A 16,521-nucleotide genomic window follows, 5' to 3' on the forward strand; every position below is an offset into this window, starting at 1 on the left:
CTCTGCTAAGCAGGGATCCCCCGTCCCCTCTGCCTTACACAGACACTTCTCAGCACTAGCTAGCAGACCACATGCATTCTGGTGACTTCCCTGGGCTCAGAGATTTCTCCAGCCTAGGCTTCGCAGCCATGGAAGTCAGTTATCCCTTGTGAACGTGCTCAGAAAAGTTGGCTCTGCCTCTGCGCATCAACCAAGAAGAACACTGGCATGAGCCTCTGGGCTTTGAACTGTGCTTTGAGACAAATATTTCCACGCCTTTTGGCTCCTGTCTTGGGGTTACTCTCCTGCAAACATACAATGCAAAATTTTCCTTCAGCATTCCTCCTGAGATTCTGGAATGCAGTTAGTTTTGCTGATTTTGGCCCTTACATTTGTCTGTCTTCCTCAGAGATGCATCACTTACACAGTATGCCTCCACAGGTTCTCTAGATGTAGTGGCCTGTGTTTTCAAAAGTAGTTGGTGATTTTGGGTCCCAAAACCTGGGACATTTTAGAGAGGCCTAATTTTCAGAGGGCACATGTTCAGCGCATGCTGAAACTCAGGCTTCTTTAAAACCTCTAAAGTTGGGCACCCAAAAATTCCTACTCATTTTCTTGTACTTTTTTAAATTGATCTGTTATAGGCACCTCCTAAAAAAACGAGAGCATTTTGGATGGAGAAGTTTTCTTTGAAATCTGAAGCAGATCACTGTTTTTTGTTTTGTGTTCCCAATACCATTTTAATTTCTTTCCCATCCAACTATGCAGAAGTAGCCAGAATATATTCCAAACCATTCCTAAATTTGGGGGTTTATTTTTAGAGTCAAAACAGAGCTGAAAGCCAGTCTTAGCTCTGCAAGGCAACATTTTCAAAAGCAGCCAGTAAGCCCAGGTGTCTCCGTTCTGGACACTCAGTGTGTCCTCAGTTTGCAGAACTGTTGATCACCCAGAGCCTCCCCCCACCCAGTTCAACTGCACTGGGGACTCTCTGCATGTGTGAAAAAATTAGGCCTTTAAATTGTTAGGCCATCAGAAATGGTGAGTGCTTTGGAACAATTTGGCCTAAATAAACCCCTGCACGGTTGTCGATTGGCAGTAAACCCATTTTATAGATGAGGAAACTGAGGCTCAGGGGAAGTTTCTGACTGGCCAAACATCACAGCGAGTTTGTGGCAGAGCTGGGACTAACACGCAACAGTTCCTGCCTCCTATCTCATGCCTAACCCCCAGCTGCCTCTGTGTCAGTAGGGTTCTGCCAGCGCAAACGCCACTGCATGTGTGAAGAGAATCCAGGCACAAGGTCTGGATCCAGCTCTCAGTCCTGATCGCCAGGTTATATGGGTTTGGGCACATTGCTGTCATATCACCAAGGGCATGAAAGGTGTGGTTCCATGGAAAGGAGGTGGCCTGCAAACAGAAATGTCTCTAAGATGCAGCCAAAGCAACAAGGAAACATACTCACAATGCATGATAAGAAAGTGGAGCTGGGCCTCAGACCAAGCAAATTCTGCCCTGACTGGCGCTGCCATTCAGCCCCATGTCAAGAGTGTCAGCAGGGCGACACAACGATCCTGGCTAGGGCACTGCTGTATCACAAAGCTGCGGTAACATGGGTATTGGAGGAGCCCGTGTGGGCAGGGTTCAGTCCCAAATGTTCCCCAGTCTGAAAGGCTCGTCTGCCCCTAGTGTTTTCTCTTGCCCCTTTCCCTGCATTTCCCTGCTTTCCTGGGCTCGGATCTAAAGCCTAACCAAGTCAGTGTGGCTGTCTTTCATTGAGTTTGACAGGCTTGGGATCAAGCCCACAGGAGCTCCGGAAGGTAGGGATCAAGGCATCTGTTTATGAATCCATACAGCACGGGACACTCCAGGGGCCCTGTGGAAATAACTACGTAGCAAATAACCCTGTTTGCAGAGAGCATAAAAAGCAGTCTGGAGAGGAGCTAACTATCTGTGTCTCATTCCAAGCAAGTCAAGTGACTGCCACCTGCTCTGTGGGACCCAGCCTTGCTAGGCTAATCCTGCTACAGCAGAACAATCAAGGTTAGTAAAGCCTCTGGCTGAAAAGAAGCAAAAGCCAGTACTTACCCAACAGCGAGCATATGGTCCAAAAGATCAGAGCCTTCTTCATGAATAACTCTGCAAGCTGGAACGCGAGCTCGGGCAGTGGTTCCCCAGCCCAGGTGAAGCACTTCTGAAGGATACAGACTTCTTGCTGCTTTGAGTCTGGTCTGTGCTGGTTGCCCCGTAACAGGCTGCAGAACTACTGGCCTGTCTGTATTCACATTTGAGCTAGCTCACCATGCCAACTCTGCTTTTGTGTGCCTCTCTGTGTGTGTGCAGGAGTTGTGTGTGAGAGGAAGCAGTTGAGCTCCCGAATGCCTTTCTCCCACTGGGTACACACACCTCAGTGCAAAGGTGCAGGAGCTGGCGGGCTAGCAGATCCTCAGGTTTCTGAACTAATGCCAGCAGCCTGCTCCCTGATAAGGAACTTCCTGCTTAGAAATCCTTGCCAGCCTTTCCCACTTCTGAACCTTGTTTTTCTGGTCTGGTGACTCTGCTCTCTCATACTTTAAAACATAAAACCTGTGTGTGCGCATGTGTGGAATTGTATAACCATTGCAGACAATGCTCCTTGTTTGTCAAGAAGCACTTTTGGGTGCTTCCTTAAACCACAAGTCACCCACGCTCCCAATTCATAAGCTCTGACACTGTTTTAGCCAATGTACATGCTGAGCCCTTTCCCCTCCTGGTTGGAATCTGAACTACAACAGTGTGTCTTGGCCTCTATATTAATGGTTAGTCTTTAAGGTGCTTCCCTGCCCTGACTTCTACACCAGTGGTGCTCAACCTTTTGGTGTTGTGGGCCCGATGAGTAGCGCAGTCTCTATCTAACCTGAAAGACTCTAACCCTGGGAAAGTTCACAGGCATAGTCTGTGTGTGGGAGCTTCCCTGTCACTGCACATGAATTTTAAGGGGACCATTGCTCCTAGTCCTATCTCCTGCAGCCACCAAGAATAGTCCACATCCATCATCTTTATAACCATCCTTCAGGTATTAGAAGACCATTATCAAATCCCACCTCAGTCTTCTCTTCTCCAGACTAAACAATCCTAGTTCTTTCAACTTTTCCTAGTAATTTTGGTTGCTCTCTGCTGGACTGTTTCTAATTTGTCCACATCTTTCTTGAAATGCAGGGCCCAAAACTGGACATAGAACTCTAGGTGAGGCCTCAACAGTGATAAACAGAGTAGGAGAATTGCTTCCTTTGACTTGCAAGTGACATTCCTGTTCATACAACCCAGTATGCTCTTGGCTTTTTTGCAACAAGAGCACATTGTTGGCTCATATTCAGATTATAAACTACTGTGACCCTCACATCTTTTATTTGTGCAGCACTGTAGCCTAGCCTGCTGTTCCCTAGTCTGTATTTGTGCTTGCAGTTGTTCCATCCTAAGTGCAGGACTTTGCCCTTGTCCTTATTAAATATTATTTAGTCGATTTTGGACCCTTTCTCCAGTCTGTCCAGGTCGTTCTGAAGTCGAGCCTTACCCCCCAGTGTCTGGAATTCCACCCAACTTAATGTCATTTGCAGATTTGTTAAATGTGTGCTCAGGCTAATCCTCCAAACCATTAATGGCAATATTAATCAATACTGGGCCCAGGACAGGCCCCTGGGGAATCCCAGTTGACACCTCCTTCCATGTTGACTACTAGTTCAGTATGATGATCCAACCAGTTGTGTATTCACCTTACAGTACTTCTATCTAGTCTGTATTTCCTTAGCTTCCCAATGACAAATTCATGGTGGCTGTTCCTGATCACCTTGTTCTCCTCCAGGTGCTTAGAAATAGATTCTTTGAGGACCTGCTATATGATCTTTCCTGTTGTCAAGGTCCAACTGACTGGTCAGTAATTCCCCAGGTCCTCCTCCTTCCCTTTCTTAAAGATGAGCACTACACTTGCCCTGTTCTTGTCATCTGTGGCCTCACATGACAACCATGAGTTTCCATGAGTAAGATGCAAGCTGTGGCCCATGGCCAGGCAGTGCCCCTGCTGCACTGAAAATCTTCTGCATCTCCCTTATCTTACTGTGCCATCAGGTTCATTAAACAAGACCCATCTATTCATCAGCACAGCATGTCTCATCAGATAGGGCCTTTGTTAAGGTGTCCCCTGGCTGAAGCCTGCAAAATTGTTTCCATCTTTCTTCGCCTCAGAATTCCTGTTACCATCCTATGTTGCCAGCCGCTTATCACTGGTCCTGACACTTATTAGTACATGGATGAAGGTGATTGCACTAATTCTCTGTAATTCTGTCATCATCTGAAAGGCGTTGAGAATACCACCTACTTTGCTTATTTCTACCCCCATTCCTGCCCTCTCACAATAGGTTTCTCTTCAGGTAGACAAACCCAGATCTGTTTAAAAGTATTTAGGTGTCTAACAGTGCAGAGATGTGAGTTGTGGGGTTCTCTAAAAGTGTGCCTAATTCACACTCTCAGGTATCCAGGTTGTAGCTGTATTGGTCTAGAGAAAGAAGCAATCAGGACTCGGGGTAGAGGTGATATCTTTTATTAGACCAACTAGATCTTTGCAAAAAAAAATGTCTTTATTTGCAAGCTATCAGGCACAAACACCCTTCTTCAGGCATCAGAGAAAAGATTGTAAAAGTTCTCCTGGGTAGAAATGAAAGTTCATGTTTCATAGGTGAGCTGAAGGTGTAGTAAAATCTCCCGTTTGGAACAGTTCATTTTAGATGCAGATTAGATTCAGACAAAAGTTGGAATAGTCTGTTTACCTTGAAGTTGCGTGGTGGTAAGCAGGATGTAGTCTGGTTGTGGTGTTTCATGTTTCACAGAGGAGTAAACATATGGAACGCTCTCCTGGGCAGGCACCACAGGGCTCAGAGATGCGTGTGTGCATCGCAGAAGCCGCTGTAGGCAAGAAAGCTGCATGTGCATTTCAACTGCCCAGCAGGTAAAGGAAACCCAGCAGGTCTCTGAGCCCTGTGGTGAGGCTCTGTGATGATGCAAATTGCCTCCAAGAAAGGCAGGAGTAGGATCTCAGGTTTCAGGTGGTCAAACTTGCTTCCTCCTTGTAAAATTATGAAGATTTCATTTAAAAAGTCGGCTAAAATTTGATATCTTCGATAAAGCTTGCAACTCAATAAAGCCTGCAATTAAAGACATTTTTTTGCAAAAGTCTGGTTGGTGTAATAAAAGATATTACCTCTACCATGAGTCCTGATTGCTTTTTCCTTTAGAGCAATATGACTAGAATCTGGATACCTGACACATGGAAGATATCAAATTTTAGCTGATTTTTTAAAATGAAATCTTCATAATGGAACAAGTGGCATTTAAAGCACAGTTTTCATGTGGGACACCATGTAGAACTTGGCACCAAAGGGGGAGCAAGAAATCCTGTGTTCTGCAGATTTTGCTGTTGATAGATTTTAAGGCTAGAAGACTTGATTGTGATTAGCAGCTCTGGCCTCCTGCCTAGCACAAGCCAGAAAAGGTCACCCAGTATGCAGTAATTAACCGTACTGAGCCCAATAACTTGTGAAGCAAGAACACCCAGGAGTTCTGACTGCTGGGCCCTGTGCTCTTTCTACAAGGCTAACTTCCCGTCCGCAGTATGGGCACAATGTCCCTTGGAAAACAAAGGCTTTTCAGAGCAAAGGCGACCGTCTAATGTGTAATTGCAGAGCATCCCGCCCCAGAGTCTCTCTCTCAGTATGGCACAGGGTCAGGGAGCCTGTCTAGAGAGGCACCAGCTTCAGAGAATATATTCAAGCCAGGGAAATCTGTGGCTAGGGTGGAGCTGGATTCAGGATCTCCCAGCCTGCAGTGACAGGACTATTGTACTACATTTCCTCAGGTCACAGCTTCATCCTGATGTGGAAGAGGAAGCATTTTTAGATCTCAGTTTTTGATTTGTAAGACAGAAATCCCATTTCCTGCTCACCTGAGCTCGTGACTGCTCATGCCTGCCCTACCTGTGTTTCAAAACCCCTTTCAGAAAGAACACAGATGCCAATGCTTATTCTCTGGGGACACTGGCAGGGGCAGGGGCTGGGGTGAATGGGGCCCCAGGGTAGGTTGTGGGATGCTCAGAGCCCAGGAGCCTTGTCCAGGGTGCAGGGGGCTCCCACCACTGTGTACACCTTGGGAGAGGCCCAGGGGGCACATGCCCCCCAGATTTGTCTGCAGGGCAGAGGCAGGTTGCTGTTGTGGGATGGGCTCTGTGCCCCACTGCTGCTGTCTAGGGTTTGCCAGTCTAGGGTGGCTGGATGGTTCATGAGTGGTGGCATGGGGGCAGGAGTTAGAGGGCTAAAAATAACCTGGTGTCAGGGGGTGGGGGCTAGGAAAAGAGCAGCCCCGAGGCTGGCTGGGAACTTCACAGAAGTTCAGTTAAATCGGTCTTGTCAGGCCTGAGCTAAGTTAAACCGCTTTGGAAGTAGGGTTAACTTTGAACCTTGTTGGCCATTTTTAGACCAGTCTAAACTTCCTGATTGGTCTAAACTGCCAGGGAGGTGGGCTCTGACAGTTCCTGCTCCAGGTGGGCTGCCGGGGAGCCAGGGCACTCAGAGGAGCTTGGGGAACAGCAGCAAGCTTGTTCCCTGAACGTGCGGTCAGTAGGGCTCCGATTCTGAATCCCAGCAAACCAAATCCCCCTGCCCCTGTGCTCACTTGTCTCTGCCCAGCTCTGCTTCTGACTCAGGAAAATCAACACAGCAGAGAACAGCCCCAGAACCCTGCAGAGCCCCATGACCCCAGCTGCAGCATCGCCCGGTCTCCTGAGAGTCCCTCCTTATCTACAAGGGCCCATCTGTCATCCCGTTCTCTTCACTTGCTTTTCCTCCTGAAAACTCATTTCTTCCACAGAACTTAAGATCTTCCAGCTTGGACTGGAACAAGGGGCAGCAAGTGCATCTCCCACCTCTGAAATGGCCCCAAATAAAGAGCATTGGAATGGGGGTAGGGAGTGCTGCTCACTCACATGGTTGAAGAAGGGCCTGATGTGTGTGACTACATCCCAAACCCGGGACCCTGCATCTGTCTCTAGATGATTCAAGACATTGGCCAGTATGTGCATGCCCTCCCGCATGATCTGAGCACTGGTAGGTACAAACGATGCCTGGAACAAGGTCTCCAGGATGGCGTTCTGATGTTTTTTCAGTTGTACAAACAGAAGACGTGACACACCGATCAGTGCTTCCGCTCCTCACCTCTGGGCTTTCCCATTCACAGAGCATTCGGGACTTTGTCTGAGCAAGCCCCCTGGGCTATAGTCCCATATGCCTGTGAGACACAAGGCACCCACTTCTGCACCAAAATTACACTTGTCACACCCAGCTGTCTCCAGAGACATCACAAGGGGTGAGACACCAAAACCAGATACACTTCAGGTTTTTGTGCACCCTTTTGGTCCTACCTCATTGTTTGGTCTCTACAATCAAGCTGCATCCTAGAGAGTGCAGAGGGGTTTCAACCTCACCTGCTCCAGGGCACCATAAAGTATATTGCCCAGTCCTCTGGCTGCCATCTGCTGAACCAGGTTATTAGAGTCCCTGGCTTGCTGTTGAAGTAAACGAATCACTGGCTTCAGGAGCTTCTGCTCTTCGATGGTGGGGTCGCATATAAGCTAAAAGAAATCTATGTGTCTGTGAGATCCAGCACAGTCATTCCCAACAGCCCAGCCCTACAGCAGAAAAGTAACCCGCGCCAGAGCAGAACACCACGAGGAACAGCCTCAGCACACGGCGCTCTCCTGTTGGACATGGGGAGGCTTGTCTGCTTAGAGCCAGGCAAATCATGAAGACAGGGGCTTAGTCTAAGTGAGAGAGATGATGCCGATGTGAGTAGATTGGGACATTGTTTGCTTTAGAGCAGTGTCTTCCTGGGATGCTGGATGGATATACAAGATGCACTAGTTAGCATCAAACTCGGGGCTGCTGGCTCAGATGAGGGCTCAGCAGGGGGAGGTCAGTAAGGAAATCCTTGTCTGCCTCTCCTTCTCATACGGCAGAAGTGGCAATGCAGGGGCAGGGACAGAGGAGAAACCTCTCAACTGCCTCCAGTGATCCTCCCTCCTAGGAAGGGGACTCCCCAGGGAAAGAGCACAGCAAACAGCAGCCTTCTCATCAAACTGCTCATTCTCTATGGGGCCTTACCTGGCTAATGAAGGCTGTACCAGTAACACACAGTTTTTCAGTTGTGGAAGTGACCCACTGCAGGACCTGCCCTATGAATCTGGGTGTTATAATGCCCAACAGGAGCAGAGCCCTGCAAGAGAAAACCACTAGTTCTGGGACCGGCTGGGCACTGCCAACACGCAGTTGCTCTGAGGCAGCTGCTATCATCTCTTGGAGCACAAGCTCCATGTCTCCAGCCCCACACAAATGTGTGGGTTCAGCATGGAAAGTTCCCCCTCCACCACTCGTCCTGCTGCCTAGAGCACAGGTGCAATCCAGCCTGCCTCTCTTACCTAGCCAGCTGGCATACCTCCTCATGGTGCGTCTGGGGGCTCTCAAGGAGTGGCCAAGTTCCCTCTTCACAGAAGGCTGCAGCTACTCCCTCCCCAAGGCCCTTAGATATGGCACAGGCCAGGGTCTCCATAGAAAGCCTGGGGAGAGAGAAGGCCCAGATTTACAGACTGCAATGAGATGTTGCGGCCAGAGCAGAACCAAAACTCCCTGTCGCTCAGGAGGTCCATTACTCAGACACTTGCTGCGCAAGGCAGGCAGCTCGGATCAGATCAATGCTGCCATTCGTTTTCACGCCTTGCAGTCCCCTGACAGGGACAGGAAGGGCAGGGCCTTGCACGAATCAGTGCTGGAAGACAGAAGGGATGCATGGACACTCTCCCAAGCCAAATGCACCATGGAAAGAATTGAGCAGCCACTTTTCCCTCCCTACAAGAACAAAGGCCACATGTGGAGCATGGGAACATGCAGAAGTCACATGCCCAGTTCCCAAGCACTGGGAGCCCAGCGTGTGTTGGTCACTGATAGAGATTGTGAAGCCCCTGGGCTGAAACTGCCTGGCCTGTTTCAGAGGAGCTCAGATTGGAGGAAGAAATAGGCCCTCCCAGCCTTAACATTTCAGACTCTGCCCTTCTCAGACAACCCCCTGCTTCTTTCAGCTGCCAGGACCAAGACAGCTCAGCACAGCCCTTGGCAAGGCCAAGAACACCCTCCAGGCAGCTAGCCTGAAGTGAAGCCAAACCTGTGAAAGCAGGCTCAGCCTACTCCTTACCTGCTAGGGTTGCCCACTGCTTGCAGCTGCCCCTTCCACAGCTGCCTCCTCTGGATGCTCGCTGTGGGCATTGGCATGTCCTGCCCCACAGTGCAGCCAGCTTGCTCCAGAAGAGCACAGAGGATCTCTGGGAGCAGCTCCCTCAGCACTGGGCTGGAGTGAATGGTGGTTAGCATCTCCAAAGATGTACATGTTGCCTGAAGAGATAGAGAAGACCAGAGTCAGCCTGGGGCAGACACCTGGGAATCCATAACTCCAAGACTAACGGTTTCTTCCTCACATCCAGGAGATCACAGAACAGCTCTGGCAGCAGCTCCCTTAGTGCTTGGCTCCCTTCCCAGTCACATCCCTGCACTCCCCGTCACATCCCTTCCCAGTCACATCCCTGCACTCCCAGTCACATCCCTTCTCAGTCACATCCCTGCACTTCTGCCTGGGAAGTGCAGGGGCACCAGCAGCCTGAACAAAGAGCTGCAAAGCAGAAGGAGCCTCTCAGTTACAAGAGTTTCTAGTTCCAAAGTCTCATGGTCAAAGTCAGCCACACAGCATGAAGCTGCTGTGTTTCTGCTGCTGACGGAAGAGCAGGGGTGACAGGGACAGGAGAGCAGGGGAGGAAAGCCTGCCCCACAGCTTGGCATCCTACCTCAAGCTCTCAAGAACTAGGACTCTAGCCCTCAAGGGGGAACCAACAGAGCTGGGCCTGGGCTGTCACTTACTGCTCGAGGTCCAAGGGCCGCTGTGTGCTCAGCTGAGCTCCTGTCTGTGCTGGCCGGATGTTGAATCTTGCTCAAGAGCAAGTGTAGTATGTGGAGGGTGAAGAAATCATCCCCACCCAAGGCCCTGCAGAGTTCAGTGGTGTCACTGCAATTTAACACAAATTACATATGAGCTGCAGATATGCCTGTGATGTTATGAAGCAATAGGACATTGAAGCAAAGGCCCAGGGCTCTCCTGTTCTAGGACAGGGCTGGGGCACAGTGATGTTATCTGCCAATTCTATTAGGCACAATCCTGGCATTTCCTATGCAAATGCAGTAGGACATTGACTCTTACCAAGTTGTCCCAAAGGATTTGCAACTGACTTTAAACTCTATCAGCTTTGCCAGGCTGTGGGATGTGTGTGTGCCACCAGGCACAAGAGGGAGGGAGGGGCAAGTACCTGTCCATTGGCAGAGGCTTTCTAAGGAGGCTGCTGGTCACTGCCTCTAGATGGAAGCCAGCAAGAATGGAAACACCTTCCAGCACAAAGCCTTTCCTGGATTGTCGGCATCTGGATACAAAAGGTGCCCAGGATGTCTAGCACCTGGAGGGAAGATAACAAGAACAAGGGCCCCTTTCTCAGTCAGCCAGCACAATCCAAACCAACCCCTCCCGCAGTTTGTCCATTTGCTACCATCTTAGAAATTCCTTACTTTAGGGGACCAGTGTCCCAACACTGCTGCCTCCGGTTGATCCTGAGAAGTGAACACATCCCTATATCTCTACTTGGGGTGAAAGTGGACACTGCGACATGTGCACAGACACCAACCAGCCCACACACCCTCAGCCATTCCTCTGCCCATGTGCACACACCTACAATCTAATTGCATGTGCCGCCCGGGACCTATTTCTGCCTGACATTAACCCACGTGCTCTCACAAACACCCCAACAAATATCAATATCTGGGGGTGGTTTTAAGGAGCTAGTTTTGGCCTTTTGCCTGTGTGGATGCTCAGCTCAGGACCAACAAGCACCACTGACTTCAGGATCCCTGTGAGAATCCCTGGGACCATGAGCTAGATGATTGTAACTGATTTTTTCAGGTAAGCCCAGCTCTGCTGGAACTGCACACTGGAGTTCACACTCCTTATTACTAACTACACCTCCCCATTCTGCACACGGCCAGGCCTGCGGGCAGTAGGTCCAGCTGCCCATAGCCAATCCCATGCAGAACAGGGAGAGGGGGGAGGCAGCAGTATCTCTGGCATCCATTCTGTCCTGCACCCTGTTCCCAACCCCATGGAGAAGAGCAGGATGAAAGGAGCATTTCACATAGCCTCTACCAAGGCTGGGAAATGCCTGAGGACACAGAACCATCTCTAGCTCCTGTCTTGCCATGGACCCCCTGCATGGTGTGGCACTGAGGGAAGCATGCATCCGTTCCTTGTGCCTAAGCATGGTGTTCCAGCCCAGCCACAGCCAGGTGCCTCAGACTTCTTGGTTCTGTCTCCTGCTGTATTTGCTCCGCAGCAGCAGGACATTGGTTCATTACAATCCTTACGGAGCATGGAGATGCTCTTCTGGATGAGGTAAAATTGAAGCTGAGGAGGCTTTCTGCATTTGCTTTATGCTTTTCAAACACTGCTTTCATGAGGAGTGAACAGCAATCTTACTGTTGATCCCTGGACATGAAGCAAGTTCCATTTCCCTTACTAGCCAGAGATGGGGAAGAGCAAAGCAGCTGTGCACTGGGGTGGTGGGAGTGACTTACATTTCTTTCAGAGAGGGGGACACCTGGGGAGTAACAAGGAGCTGCCAGGTGATCCTGAGAAATAATTTAGCAGGAGTGTGTCGGGGAAGATGCTGCCAAAAACCCATTGTATGATTAGTTCTGTTACTGAATGAAGAAAGGAGTTGAAATATTTGTGAACCAGGTTCCCCATACCCAGCGGAGTCATACTTGGATGACAGCAAATCAGGTGGGGAAAGAGTGTTGCCCAGCGTCTAGCCAGAGACTCAACACCCTTGGCTGTATTCCCAGTTTTTTTCCTGACTTGCTGGGGGGCAGACAGTAGGCGAGTCACTTCACTTCCTGGGCCAGATGGCTGAAGCTTTCCAAGCTCACAAGGCTGCTGGGAAACTATATTTCATGTGAGCTCAGTGCTATGAGATACTTGGAGGAAGACACTAAAGAGGCTCATAGCATTATCCACAGGGTGAAAGCTTGTTTGAGTGTGTCTTATACCATATCTATCATCTACTGGGGAGTAGGAAATGATGCACATGTGAGCATGCCCTGATATCACAGTGACAGCACAATATAACAAGGGCATGTTGTATTGTGACCTTTAATAGGAGAGGAGGAATGGAAAAGACACAGCAGATGGGCAAGGACCAGGTTTGGTTGGAAGTGCTTAGAGCAGCAGTGTGATACAGAGCCATTGCCCTACCTCCTCCTGTTGGAGACTCTCCAGCAGAAGGCTCACAGTAATGTCAGGCTGCACATCTGCCTGGCCAAACCCTGGGCCGGGATTGCCCTGAGCTTGCTCCATCAGGCATCTCCCTGCAGAGGCATCACTGGTGGAAAAGGATCTGGGAGTCATTATTGACTCCAAGATGAACATGAGTCGGCAGTGTGGGGAGGCGGCTAGGAAGGCCAACCGCACCTTGTCATGCATCCACAGATGCATCTCGAGCAGGTCCAAGGAGGTGATCCTCCCCCTCTATGCGGCACTGGTCAGGCCGCAGCTGGAGCACTGCATCCAGTTCTGGGCGCCGCACTTTAAGAGGGATGTGGACAGCATCGAGAGGGTCCAGAGAGCATCGAGAGGCTATGATTCCCCTCTAGAGAAACTGGATTAAGACTCTCAGTTCACTTCACACAGACCTCTGGGGCCAGGTGTCAGTGAAACAATACTCTGGAGTGCCAGTCTCATTCAGAGCCTTGTTGTTGCTGTCTCTAGTCATAAAAGACATGAGGTACAGTGATACGGGGGGATGAAAGGCTTGGCATGCAGTTAACCAGCTCCCACATCAGCTCCCATATCATCTGATCTGCCCTTTGGATCTCTCAGCCCTCGCAAGTATTAAAGTCCTCCATTCGTACCCTGCTGTCCTTTCCTCCTTGCGAACGGGAGGTCAGAGGCAGTGCACGAACTCCCACCAAAGGCAATACATCCTACACATGTGCTACTGGCATTTCTCTCTTATTTAGTAGTTTCATTTGTCCTTATTTCCTTTATTGGACTAGAATGGTAACCAGTTCCTTTGACCTGGAAATATAAGTAAAAGTGCAAGGTCTCACCATCAGCCACTTGGCCTGTTGCTGGCCCCCTAAACTTATGTAATTCAGTGAAGCTTTGACTTTGCTCCGAGGGATGGGCAGGCTCCAGGCCCCCCCCAGCATGGGAACTGCAGCCACTGACTGCAAATAGTGTCCGGGGAGGAGAGACAGGAGAGGGAGTACTTGGAATATCTCAGACCAAGGCAGCAGGCTTCCCCGGGTGTGAAGAGGTGCCCTCAGTCGGGCTGGCTGGCCAAATGAAAGCACGCAGTTGTCAATCAATTCATGGTAGCACTGAGCTGCTCTGCTCAGCGAGACGAATTTCACCTCCAAAATGTGTTTTTTTATACAAACCAAAAGAAAGGAGTTTTTCCTGCCTAAGTGCAGGAGAGCTGGACCTGATGATCTTGTAAGGTCCCTTCTAGCCCCTAACATCTATGAATCTCTGACAAAAATAACAAACATAAACACAGCCTATATTTTCAGCCTTGATTTTTCCTCTCTATTCTGACACAGGGTGACCATGAGTTTCTCCCAATCCCATGAAAGCAAACATGGCAAAATGTCTATAAAGGAGGCAAATTTCAACCCTTACTTTTGCCACCAAGGGCAGGGAATAACTTCACAACCCCAGGTGAGCACCTGGTAGTGGATCAGCTTGGGTCCCAAACCACATGTGACTGCAACCTGCCACGTTGCCATCATGGGCTGGTTGTTTCAGACTTTGCTTTTTCTGATACACCAGTTTTTTTACAGAGAGATAATTAACACACAATCCATATCTCACCATAAATTCCTATGGGATGGTAAGGCACCTGCAGCGTGTGCTGCAAGGGAGACGTGTGAGATCGTCACCATGCACCTTGCCCATGTTTGAACTTGTCCTGTTTGTCCTGCAGTACAATCGCAGTGCCTTACGGCCACCGGGTTTCTGCAGCAGGATAGTGAGTGGGTGTTAGCTACCTGCAGTGAAAACACACCTTTTTTGCAATCAGAGCTGTAGCACCTGATAGGACAGACATTAATAGAAGCTACCCTGTCTGGGTAGTGGTGCACAAACAGGCACAGGCTGACAAATGCTTGTCCTTTCATTCCTCCCTGTGATGCCATCAGTTTCTTGACATATAATGCACCTGCTGATAGCCCTGGAATTTAAGCATTTGGTAGTTCTTTTCCTCCACGGTCCCAGGCTTTCCCCATGTCCCAGCTTCAAAAGTCTCCCTTAGCGTGGTGGCCGGAGGCGGTGTTCCTCCCGCTGAGTGCGTGGCCAGAAAGTCGGCCTCGCTGTCACAGTCACTTGAAATGTCCTCGTCCTCTGCGAACCGTAAAGTCTGAAGGGCAACGTCTTGGGGAGGGAGCTCGCTGGAGTCCTCAGAGACTCGTACTCTCAAGCAAACTATGTGCTCAGGGAAGGGAAGCGTCTCCAGGTCAGGGTCAGGGTCAGAGTGGCCCCTTGCAGGGAGATGTGGGGCCTCAGAGGAAGGGTTAAAACGAAGACCCTCTGTCAGCGCAGTCACCTGAAGGAAGGCCTTATGTTGGCACGTGTCCACGTCCACATTACGCTGCTCGTATCCGTCTGCCGGACGTCTGGAGTGTCCCAAGGAGGAGCGGTCCAAAAGGGAGGTTTTCTTGCTGTCTTGGAACCCCGAGGTGTCCTCCTCAGTCTCCCTCCAGGCACGATGAGCGAACCCGCTCCCTGCAAGGTCGGGCACAGACCCGCCGTCCAGCTGGGAGACTCCTGATTCAGAGCTGGACTCCAACCCTTTCGGACTCGCACCGGACACTCGGCAGTCTGGGCCTCTCTTTGGGAACCGAGGCTTTTCGATGTAGGGTGTGAAAGTGCTGTCGTCCTCCTCCTCCTCCTCCAAGGAAAGGAGAGAAGCGGCTGGTGATACGTTGTTTCTGGCTGAGGGATTGTTCCTCCTCTCTTGCAACTCCAGCTTTAGCACGAATATAAGGAGCTCCTCCACAAAGAATTCTTTCCCGTTAGGCTTCTTCTCACAAACCAATGGCAGAGGCCTTAGATAGGAAAAATCCTAGTGGGGAATGAGATTTGCAGGTTAGAAAGATGTTTTTTTCTTTGATTGAGGTTTTTTAAAGCCAAGGCAATGTGTGTGCGACATGGGGGCATCAGAAGGGGTTCATCATGGGGGCGCAGAAGGGAATTGGTGAGGCTCTGCTCACCAGGGCACCCCTGGGGGTCACAAGAAATAATGGCCATAAGTTAGCACAGAGCAGATTTAGACTGGACATTAGGAGGAACTTCTTCAAAGTTAGAGTGGCCAAAATCTGGAACGGGCTCCCAAGGGCGGTGGTGCTCTCCCCTACCCTGGGGGTCTTCAAGAGGAGGTTGGATGGGCATCTGGCTGGGGTCATCTGGCCCCAGCACTCTTTCCTGTCTAGGCAGGGGGTCGGGCTCGATGATCTGTTGAGGTCCCTTCCGACCCTAACATCTATGAATCTATGCCAGCGTCACAGCCTTAGAGAATGAATCCGATCATGGACCTATGGGTGATGGAGCCCCAGCGGGTTACAGTGGAGTTATGCTGATTTACATATATGCAGAGTGCCCAGCGCAAGGTGGCTCCTCTCTGAGCAAAGCTGCCTGCTGTTCCAGCAATGCAAATGGCAAGGAGTATGCTGGAGCATCATCTCTGACTGGCTCACCCATTCTAAGTGCCAAGCATCTTTGCCTCCCCGCCCCCCTTTGCTATTAGGAAGACGCGCAGGGGCTTAGCAGCAGGATTAGATCCCCGTCATCCCCAGTCTTTTCATACCAAAGCTTGAGGTGTCTTCATGCTTTTAGCAACTTCTTTGCACAAACAGTTGATGAGGAAACCACTGGCAGGGAGGAGGAGGAGGAACAAGAGGACAACAATGACAAGTAGGAGTTTCCAGTTGACTCCTACAAAAGAGAATGCCACAAAATAGTTTGGTCACTGAAGACAGACGTTATAAATGATAATCCTCAGCTCTTACATGGACTTTTCCTCCGGAAATCCCAGGCAATAGCAGTATCACTTCCTTCATTTGGCAAAGGCACAGGGAGGTGAAGGGACTCATTCAAGATCACCCAGTAGACCAGTGGCAGAGCCAAGGTATCCTTACTCCTAAACCAGTACCCTACCCAGCACTGGCCAACAAGTGGGATCCTTCTTCACAGGAAATGTTCATTTTTCCTGGGAATTCTGGGTGCCAAAAGTGTTCAGCCTCAAGTCAGATTATTTTAGCTAAGCTATTTCTTTCACCCCGGAGAGTTCATCTTTTCGGATGCTTATGTTTCTGATGAAAAATT

At 49.9% G+C, this 16,521-nt stretch overlaps 2 protein-coding genes and 1 long non-coding RNA gene across 5 annotated transcripts in view; all 3 read right to left on the reverse strand.

The window, feature by feature from the left end:
* The window catches only part of IL22RA1 (interleukin 22 receptor subunit alpha 1), a 17,698-nt gene extending 15,112 nt beyond the window's left edge, over positions 1–2,586 (reverse strand). For 2 of the 3 annotated variants that reach the window (XM_019512409.1, XM_019512405.1), the window contains exon 1: positions 2,065–2,586. In XM_019512409.1, coding sequence (XP_019367954.1) covers positions 2,065–2,107 — 43 coding nt within the window. In that variant the 5' untranslated portion in view covers positions 2,108–2,586. The remainder of the gene's footprint in view (positions 1–2,064) is intronic. The other variant, XM_019512408.1, reaches the window with a different exon arrangement.
* Positions 2,587–7,478: 4,892 nt separating this feature from the next.
* LOC109294135 lies at positions 7,479–9,553 on the reverse strand. Its single transcript, XR_002096469.1, has 3 exons — positions 9,244–9,553; positions 8,160–8,271; positions 7,479–7,630 (listed from the first exon to the last, which is right to left on the reverse strand). It is a non-coding gene; the product is annotated as an uncharacterized LOC109294135 (long non-coding RNA).
* Positions 9,554–13,147: 3,594 nt separating this feature from the next.
* IFNLR1 (interferon lambda receptor 1) overlaps positions 13,148–16,521 on the reverse strand; it is a 15,815-nt gene continuing 12,441 nt past the window's right edge. The window contains 2 exon segments of the mRNA XM_019512412.1: positions 13,148–15,262; positions 16,004–16,131. Coding sequence (XP_019367957.1) covers positions 14,336–15,262; positions 16,004–16,131 — 1,055 coding nt within the window. The 3' untranslated portion in view covers positions 13,148–14,335.

The sequence above is a fragment of the Gavialis gangeticus genome, unplaced genomic scaffold (genome assembly GCF_001723915.1).
Source record: "Gavialis gangeticus isolate Ggan-Ray unplaced genomic scaffold, GavGan_comp1, whole genome shotgun sequence".
Taxonomy (NCBI): Eukaryota; Metazoa; Chordata; order Crocodylia; family Gavialidae; genus Gavialis; species Gavialis gangeticus.